Source organism: Bombina bombina, chromosome 2 (assembly GCF_027579735.1).
Source record: "Bombina bombina isolate aBomBom1 chromosome 2, aBomBom1.pri, whole genome shotgun sequence".
NCBI classification, from domain to species: domain Eukaryota; kingdom Metazoa; phylum Chordata; class Amphibia; order Anura; family Bombinatoridae; genus Bombina; species Bombina bombina.
Window position 1 is genome coordinate 890,558,779 of NC_069500.1, and position 10,703 is coordinate 890,569,481.

At 34.2% G+C, this 10,703-nt stretch overlaps 1 protein-coding gene across 1 annotated transcript in view; it reads right to left on the bottom strand.

Moving 5' to 3' along the window:
• ABRAXAS1 (abraxas 1, BRCA1 A complex subunit) overlaps window positions 1–10,271 on the bottom strand; it is a gene marked incomplete at its 3' end in the record, with an annotated part of 29,281 nt that extends 19,010 nt beyond the window's left edge. Inside the window, 3 exon segments of the mRNA XM_053703249.1 lie at window positions 3,867–3,903; window positions 7,753–7,843; window positions 9,949–10,271. Of these exon segments, the coding sequence (XP_053559224.1) occupies window positions 3,867–3,903; window positions 7,753–7,843; window positions 9,949–10,035 (215 nt within the window).
• Window positions 10,272–10,703: the final 432 nt, after the last annotated feature.

A 10,703-nucleotide genomic window follows, 5' to 3' on the forward strand; every position in this document is an offset into this window, starting at 1 on the left:
GGCTTCATAGTCCAGTAATACGCTTCTATATTAAATCTATACCGTTGCTAGCAAGTAACTAATTTTGACTATTAGATACAATAGTTTCCTTTTCCAAGCTACCAGACAGTGATATATGAAATTATTTTCTTGTTTTTAAATTAGTATTGTGTAGATACGTTCCTTTTAAGCAGTTCTATTTAAAGTTAAAGTGATGGTAAATCCTAGCATTTGTGAAACGCTAGGATTTACCATTGGAACAAATAAAGGGGACTTTCAGTAATGAAGTATAAAATACTTAATTCTGAAAGCTCCCTTTATTCGTTTGCTGTGTTCGCCGCACTCAGCTGCTATGGTCGTCCACGGCAGAACGCTATTTGGCCGAGAGGTGACGTTTCCACCTCTTAGCCAATAGCCGTGCGGAAAATCCGGCTTGGTGACGCTAACAATTTGAATTCTATTGTCTCTTTAATTTAGGGATTGACACTGAAATCAGCCATAGCCAAACAGTTTACCCCAGCAAAAGGGTTAGATACACAGTCAAAGTTGTGCTCCCGTGAAATTACGATGATGAAAAATAAAAATAAAAAAAGAAGTACAAATATTATAAATAAAATCACTATGGACTGAAGCAAAGACAAAACTTCCTAAGATACGTTTGGAGTAGAAACTGCTGCTGGTCACATGGAGGGATTAAATATACCAGATCCAGAGAGTAATACTTACTCCTAAACTGGAGACAGTGGTCATTGTACCCTGAGCGACATTTAAAGGGATATGAAACCCCAAAATTTTATTTTGGGATTCAGACAGAACATACCATTTTAAAAAAAAGTTTCCAATTTGCTTTATACTCATGATATTCTGTGTTGAATAGATACCTAGGTAGGCATCTGGAGAACTACATTGAAATAGTGTTTCTATCTTGCAAATGGATAACATTCTTGCAAAAACTACTGCCATATAGTGCTGCAGAAATGGGTCGGCTGCCAAGCATATGTCCCTGCTTTTCAACAAAAGATACCAAGAGAACAAAGAAAAATTGATAATAGAAGTAAAATTAGACAGTTGTTTAAAATTGTATGGTTTATATGAATCATGAAAGAAAAATTTTGGGCTCCATATCGCTTTAAGCAGATTTGATTGTTTTTATCATTTTTAGTAAATGTTTTCAGGTTTGGAAGAGTTCCAGTTTACCAGAGGTTTTCTGATTTGGGCTATTGACTTAGTTATAGTAGCTCTATAATTAGTGACTATTAAATTAGATGAAGTTCTTTTCTGTTGGTCATTAAAGTGAATGTAAATTTTGATGCTAAAGTGCCCGGTTTTTAAAACTTCGATCAAAAATAGGGGCACTTTAATTCATCAAAATTTACATTTCACTCCTGTTGTGAAAAAAAACTTACCTTTTAATCTTCACAGCAGCTCCAGCTTCCTCCACCCGTTTCAAAGTCTCTTCCTGGGTCTAAAATGAGGCATTCGGCTTCCTCCAATCACAGCGTTGAATCAGACACTGATTCCCCGGGGGGGGGAAGCTGTGATTGGAGGATGACCTATCAATCATTTCTGACATCAGAAATGGCTTGAGACCGGAGGAAGCTGGAGCTGCTGTGAAGATTAAAAGGTAAGTTTTTTTTCACAACAGGAGTGCAATGTAAATTTTGATGAATTAAAGTGCCCCTGTTTTTGATCGAAGTTTTAAAAACCGGGCACTTTAGCATCAAAATTTACATTCACTTTAAAGCATTACACTATATTTATTTTCATATGTTTGAGGAACACATTGCAACAGATACATCAGAGGCATTCTTGGAATTCGCTGCAGCTGTTCCTGATTTTCTTTCCTCCAAACTTTGGATCTTTGGAAGTGTCTTCTTTGCTTCAGTACACATTTTTATTCACAATATTTGGACTTCTTTCAACAGATAAAAAAAAGCAAATCAGAAGGTGGCATACATGTGTATGCTCCAGTCACTGGCTATATCTCTATATGAAGCAACTTTGACTATACGTTTAACCTTTTTAAAGGTGTTAAACACATAGTAAAAGAAGGAAATTAGTTTAAAATAATGAAACAGCATTTTATTTTACACTAAAATATCCCATTATGCTCTACTTCCTACAGTAGTGGCCAAAATTGTGGAAACCTTTTTCGAAAAAGTGTATTTTTGAGGTTTGATGGCTCATAACAACACTTTTTTTGAGTAATATTTTAAAATTATATATCAATAGAAAGATAATTTAATCAAGAATGTAATGCAATAACTTTTATGAAGGATTTTTTATATTAGAACAGCAGTTATAAAGAAGAAAAGTGAAACACATAGAAAAAAATGATATATACAAAAATTCTCAACATTTCAGTTAATACTTAGTTGGGTAACCATTAGCGTTAATTACGGCCTTACAACGCCTACCCATGGAGTGAACCAAGTTTTTTAGTTCTGCAGCTGTTATAATGTGAAACCAAGATTGAATTGTTGCTTCTATTAATTGGGTTTTATCGTTGGGTTGCTTCTGACTAACAAGTTTCTTTAGTCGGCTCTATAGATTTTCGATTGTGTTAAGGTCTGGGCTATTCCCAGGCCATTCCATCAGTGGAATATGATGATTATCGTGAAACCACATTTTGCACACAGCAGCAACATGACATGGAGCTGAATCCTATTGAAATATAAATGCTTTATTATCTTGGAAAAGATCACGTGTGGAAGGCTTCAGTTTGGGCTCAAGTATTTAATTTATGTATTTTTGGGCATTTATATTCCCATTAATCATGCAAATTCTGCCCACACCTTTAGATGTCATACAACCCCAGATCATAACATTAACTGGGTGTTTCATGGTACGTGTAATGCAATCAGGATGCAAATCTTCTCAGATTCTTCTACTTACGTATTTTATGCCATAACTACCAAACAGGGAGATTTTGGTCTCATAACTCCAAATAACACTGTCCCATTGTTTGCTGTCCAGTTAACATGGGTTTTAGCCCAGTTTAATCTTTTCAACCTTTGTTTGAGAGATAGAAATTGCTTTTTTTCGTGGAATTCTAGCATTTAGACCAAATTCCTGCAGCCTGCGCAGAACAGTCCTTGCACTTAACTTCACATTGCATAGCGCCATTTCATCTTGTATACACCCAGATGATTTTCTTCTGTCACGTAGGCACAGTCTCTCAATTCTTCTATCATCACTTGCTGTTGTGCACCCTTTCCTGCCTTTACCAATCTGGTTTTGTAGTGACTTAGTCTCCTTATACCGCTTAAAAAATTTAGAAATGCCACCTTTGGTTAAGTTTTCACCAATATTTTTTTCTAATTTCTTCATAACTGTAGGCTTGTTCACTTAATAGTACTATTTTACATCGCTTTCTGTGTGACTAGTCAACTCTTTGTGCCATTTTTTAAATTTTATTCCATTTTACAAGCTCACTAAATGAAAGAACACAAAAAAAAAAAAAAAAAAAGTCCTCCTCTCAGCTCCAATACATGACATCAATAGTTAAATCTTACTGTGACCTTATTGGCTCATTGCCAAAACAACATGACACCTGATTGGCTCTCTAAACACTCATGCTCATTGGCTACATTTAAATGAAGGAAAACTACTTCATATCAACATAAGCAAGGTGTGCTTCCTTGTTCTGGTTATTTGGCTATAACATTTCATAGAATACAGATAATTGAACAAACTTTGCTGCATTACATTTTTGATTAAATTATCTTTACATTGATATATAATTTTATGGTATTACTAAAAAAAAAAAAAAAAAAAAGTGTTATGAGCCATCAAACCTCAAAAATACACTTTTTCCAAAAGGTTTCCACAATTTTGGCCACTACTGTATATTAAATAACTAAAACTTCTAACAATATCATACTAACCTTGAAAGTCGGTAACATGGTACTTGCTTCTGTATATCTGGGGAGAGGGAAATTATATAACCATTAATGCACAATAGTATATTTTTGGAAGAACTTAGTTATGGAAAAGAAACTAAATATATTCTAAAATGATTTTTACATTTACTACTGTACCATTTCAATCTCTTATTAGAATATTATATATATATATATATATATATATATATCTTGTCAGTATATGGCTGGGTTATAACACAATATATTTAATAATCTTTCTTTAAATTAAACCCTTAATCAATATGCATATACTAGAAACCATAAAATTAATATAAATTCCTGAATTCTTTTTTATTAGTTGATATTTATAGACACACTGAAATATATTTGTAAGAACCAGAATATGAGTCAAACTATATAGTGTTTAAACTGTTGCAATATTCTTTACAAGGCAAACCAAATTGTAACTTTTTAACTAGCCTTATTCACAATAGGATTTCATTCAATTAACACAATGAGATTCCAAGATATTTAGCCACTAACATTCAAGCAATACACTCAGCTATTTAGCCACAATGTATCCTATATAATTCCAATTTAAAACATCAGAAATTGTATATATTATTTGTACCAATAAACAAACTCTATGCCAATTTATCTAACTGAAATAAATTCTTAGTTATCTACAATCAAGACAATTCTAGAACATAGATATGTAAGTTTTCCAGGATAAATTGCTTAGCACTAATGATCAGTTTAAAATACACAGACTATGAAATACTAGTTTTAAAATACACATATGATTTTTAAATTTATGTACTACAGCAACAAGGAATGCTTATCTTAAATGTTTACCTATATTTTAGCAACCTCTATATATATACTTTACTAAAATGATATTCAGCTCCAAAACTTGTCCCACCTCATATAAAAATAAGTGTCTTTGCAATAGATAAGGAAGGTATAGCCAAAATTTGCTTAGAGTCTTGACTGTCTCCCACGCAACCAGTTACATTAACAAGTTACATGTTCACATGTACTGGACTAAGTCACATTATTTCTTCAGATTATTCTAATACCAAACACATTATGTTTTTAACATTATATTATATCAAAGTAACTTATACTGCTAACTGATTAGCTTAAAATCCATTTAAAATGTCACCAGGTCATTTCCCCACATTTATATACAAACACAGCATATTTCATATTCAGTACTGCACTGCATCCCAACATGAATATAATATATTTCATATTTCTAATAAATCCTGATTGCATGAATTTTGTCTATGCAGATCTGAAATAAAAATAATAGGGTTATTAATTTTTATGTTAAAATATAAAATATCCATATGTCTGTTTTTATGATTAAGGACCTCTTGTTTTCCTGGAATACAGAGAAATTTTATTAATTTTGGAATAACTTAAACATTTTATATCTACTAATGCAGTTATTCATTTATTTTACTTCAATAGGAATTTCATTATAGACATGTAATACAGTCTAAGGTATATATATTAAATATTTTGTCTAAATACATATGTTATTATTATTATTATCAGGTATTTGTAGAGCGCCAACAGATTCCGCAGAGCTGGAATATGTACATATATATATATATATATATATATATATATATATATATATATATATATATATATATTTTTTTTTTTTTTTTTTTTTTATCTATGTATACATTTCTATGCTGTATTTTAACAATGGGTTTAAGAGTATAATTTAGAACATGTGTTTTTAGCTGGTCAAATTTTCATTGCTTCAATTACAAAGCAGGGACTAATTTGCATTGAAATGTAAATGGTTACTTTCCCACAAAATATGTCACTTATGCCAGACTTCTAGGCTACTTTGTAAGGAGTAGGAAATTTTATCACACATTTCCAGGTAGTGACCATATGGTCTTATCCTATCTCAAGCCATAAAACTCTGCTCTTCCTCAATATAACTTTGACAACAGTGACTTTGTGACCCATCCTGTGTAATCACAGGAAGTGGGGGAGGATTGAATTTGGTCAGTCAAAGTATTTAATGTTTTATGAATGAATGAATCATTTGGTACTGATTAGCCAAATATATAATAATATATATTAATCTTTACATATACCTTGACAATCTGTTAAAAGTAAGGTTTATCTTGATTAAAACAGAAGGACCATAATAACCTAAAGTGTTTATGCTACATCTTACACCATTACCTTCCTTTTATGCACACTTGCGTTATGCTGTCTGCCTGGCTTCCCCAAGCAAAATTGCTACAGACAACCTGAATCTAGAACACAGCGTGGGAAGGGGTGAGGCCTACTCATGGGCTGTACTGCCTACTGCTGATTTTGAGAAGAAGAAGAAAAAAAAAGTGCTGGCTTAGGGTGGCCAGAGGAGTCATGTAGTAGAGCTCAAATGTAATTTTTTTATTTTGCAGCTACATAATTATTTAAAGCTCACTAGAATCTTGAACGGTACACAAAACAGGTCCAATAACATGTGCTAAATACCTGTAAAAGTCAAAAGGGAACAATAAAGAATTAATTAGAAATGTTACATAATCTAAATCACCCTGCCTTCTATAGAGTTGCCGCCTCGGCCAAGTTTTCCTGGACACTTATGAGTTACACATGCTGCAGGGTGTGCAGAGGGGAACATGCATTGTGCTGCTAGACAGCACACAAATAGCGACCCTTGACAGCACTAATCATGTTCCTCCCTGCAGCATGTGTAACTCATAAGTGTCCAGAAAAACATGGCCAAGGTGGCAACCCTAACCTTCTATCAGCCTCTGCTCAAGAGTAGGGTCTAGCAGAGACGGAGAAAAAACAGTGTGAGCCTATTCTCTGTATAGAACCTAGCACTACAGCTTCTGATAGACTGTAGTTGTCTTCTTCTGCAATGGATGCAACCATGTTGGATCAGTGGGGGGGGAGAGCACTAAAGAAGTACACATATTTTAGAGATTTTAGATTAAAGAACCACTCAATGCAGTAGAATTGCATTATTAACAGGTGCATAATAAAAATACATTGATTTAACACCTACTCTGAATTTCAAATATGCAATAGATTTTTTTCTGACAAATTTATTTTTCTCCTATTTTCCGGCCTTTTGTCATGTGACATACATCAGCCAATCACAGACTAGTATATGTATACCCTGTGAGCTTGTGCACAAGCTCAGTAGGATCTAGTTCCCAAGAGAGAGTGCATATAAAAACACTGCAAAATTTGATAATGAAAGTAAATAAAAAAAAAAATGTCTTAAAACTGCATGTTCTTTCTGAATAATAAAAGTTTATTTTGACTTCAGTGTCCCTTTAAGTAAAATTTCTAGCTGACTTTTTATTCTTCCCTTACAGCGTTTTAAACAGTGGGTTTATTAAAGGGATACAAAGCTGGTCCCATAAAATGTAATGCACACTCAATTTAATTTAGCTCATGATTCCTGTAACCTTTTTTTATGCAAAAATAATATTTTACCATAGTGCTTGTTCATATGCATGATATATTGTCGTTTCACAGTGGAGCCAAAATTATTTGATGTACACCAGACCCCTGTAGTTTAAGAGAGACTTTGAATGCTGTAACAACCTTGACACTTTAGCACAGTTTCTGTAAAACGCGAGTTCCCTTGTAGAAAAAACATAGGACATCTCAAGCTACATTTTGAAGAGGGGATAAACTGCTGACATTGGTTTGTCTATAAGTATTTTGATTTTCCCACAAACAACAAAGTATGTTATAAAAATCAGTTTGTTTGCAGTTACGGTTCTTCTCTGAATGCTGCCATCTTCTATGTAAATAATATTTAATATAATGTACATACAATGCGTATATAGCACTCATACAAGTATATTCAAAACATAAAACAACAACAGGTTTTTGCATTGTGGGAATCACATACCTATGGTATAAATAACTTCCACATCATCCATCTGAGAATCAGTTATGCTGTTCTTTGCTTCTCCTTTAACGTCTCCAAGAAGGAAACCTTCCTTTGTACCCATAAAAAAAAAAATATATGCTTCAATAACTTTATGTGCACTGACCATGAATATATAAATACATTGCTATTAAATTGAGCTTTGAAACAAAGACAAAAAAAAAACAAAAAACTTTTAACGCCGTTATATTCCGTTCTATTGCGTCATAATTACACTGGGCTTTAGAGCCGTTATGACGGAATAGAAAGTCATAGCCAACGGCTGTCCTGAAGCCTTCTGTGCTTCCTGGATTTGATCGCAGTCTGGAGGGGGTTCCTAGGGTTATAGGGACGCCCCCCAGACCCGATCAAATAATTTAAATCTCACGATTTCAATTTGTCTACATCGGAACAGTTGTTCCGATGTAGACACTTTAGCCCTGGCAGGAAAGGGTTAAAGACTGGAAATAGCATAATTAAAGGAACAGTAAAGACCTTGAGATTTTAATAGCAAATGTTTAGTTATGCATTGTAAAACAACGTTGCATATACTTTTATTGTTTATTCTGCCCCACTTCAATGTAACCTATGTCTCAAGGTGTTTACTGTAGAATGGAACCCAACATAGTGAGTTTCATGGCATATTATTTTGTTTTAATAATAATATGGCAAGAAAAAAAAGAAAGAAAATAAATGAGTTGATTTTTTGTTTTGGGTTTGACCAAATGCTGCCCTATGCTCTAGTTTTTGTGACCCCTGGGAAAAAAGCAAAACTGTTTTATCAGATTTTGCTCCCTTGTCAGAATTTCCTACCTCTCAGTGCGCATGCTCAGTATTTCATAATCACACTCCACATATGTTAAAAGGGAATGTATGCAATGTGATTGTCATCAGGAGCATGCGCACTGTGAGGTAGCAAATTCTAACAAGGAAATTGTTCTGTCAGATTTTGCTGCGGCCAGTATAAGCGCGCATGCGTGGGTGATGACATCTCAGCTTATTACATGGAAAGTGTACAAGTGACATTTATAATACACAAAGTTCTTTTCAAATCCTACATACATATATATATATATATATATATACATATACATACACACACACAGGACACTTCTGTTTCCATGTAATAAGCTGAGATGTCATCAACCGCGCATGAACTGGCCGCAGCAAAATCTGACAGAACAATTATCCTTGTCAGAATTTGGCACCTCTCAGTGCGCAAGCTGCTTATGACATAATCATATTCCACACATTCCCCTTTTAACATATGTGGAGTGAAATTACGTAATACTGAGCATGCGCACCGAAAAGTAGCAAATTCTAACAAGGGAGCAAAACGTTAAAAAAACAACAACAAAAACACAACTCAGAAGAGCTTTCTGGAGGGGAAAACAGCAGATAAAGGGTACCCTGTAACATTACCTAAATACAGCCCTGTACATTTTTAAGAAATATATTATTGTGTGTTTAATAGCTAAAAATATTGACCTGTGGCACCTATGAGTTAGGAAGTTGACCATCACTTGTTTAGCCATATGTATGGGCATGTGCCTGATTTACAGTAAAGAGAGCTCTGTTATACAGGTGCAAGACCCTTTATCCAAACTGCTTGTGACCAAAAAGGGTTTGGATTTCAGAATAGTTGTATACTATTTGTAAAATGGGAGAGCTTGGAGATGGGACCAAGTGTAAACAACAATATAATATTTACATGTCATACAACAGCTTATACGTGTAGCTTTATATATTGTAATACTATTAATATACATAGTAACATCAGAAAGATAGTTTAATGAGAAGGGCACAGAAGATTGTGACTGGCATAGAAAATAGTAAGTTTTAATCATTTCTACGTGTATACTATAAAATGATATTTCCTGTCAAAACTTCACACCTGTTGTAGATTGGCGTGCTGATTAAACAACTTGTTACTTTATTAGAAATAGTTAAACATATATACATTGTTTTAATCTGTATTTAAGAATTTCATAATTCCTGGGAGTTTTTGTTTCTTTTACCCAAATTGTAGCCACACACACTCACAAAAAAAAAAGATAAACCAATTAATTATATGCTCTGCGTCAAAAGTTGAATCCAACTGTCATGACGACCATTCTCCTCCGTATTATATTTACTTACTGAGAGGAGGATCCCCCGGACTGTGTGATTTATACTCACTGTGTCTGATCCGGAGTTCAGATGATGGAAAGCGAGGGCGCCAAAAACAAATCCAGAAAGAAGTGCTGTGGTGCTTTCTCCCTCCATGCTGCACCGTCTCGAACTATCACCGCCTGCACACTACACAGTTATACAACCTACAGCTAAAAGCGACACAAAGTAGTCCCAACAACCACAGCTGTCACAGGCACTGAACAGCATACATACAACCTGCAGCACAACAATAACGCACAATACAGCAGAGAGGGAACCACAGGCCAAGCAATGCAGGAAGCAGGCGATGTTATTATCTGTACACTCATACACAAGGCAGCAGCAGAGAGAAGGGGAGGGAGGACAGTCAGGCAGCTGCTCTATAGACACACAGAGACCTCTGCTGGGCAAACAATACACCGATGCTCTGTAGTCATATGCGGCTCTGATAGTAGCAACTTCTACTGAAATAACTAAAAAATGCATTAATTCTATTCAGCGCATTGTTTTTCCAAAATGTGGAGGTTTCCAATGTTTTTGTGCTGAGATGATCCTGACTGTTCTTTTTTTTTTTTTTTTAAAGTTAAAGGACACCTCAAAGTGGCTTATAATAGCCGGTTAATTAATTAAAACATCATATATGAAAAATACTGTGTTAATACAAAACATAAAATGTTTCCTTTTGTTGGGGAAAATACTAAATATAATATTAATCTGCATAGGTAACTTATACAGCATACATGCCAAACTGTTACTATTATACTCACACCAATTTTCCAGTT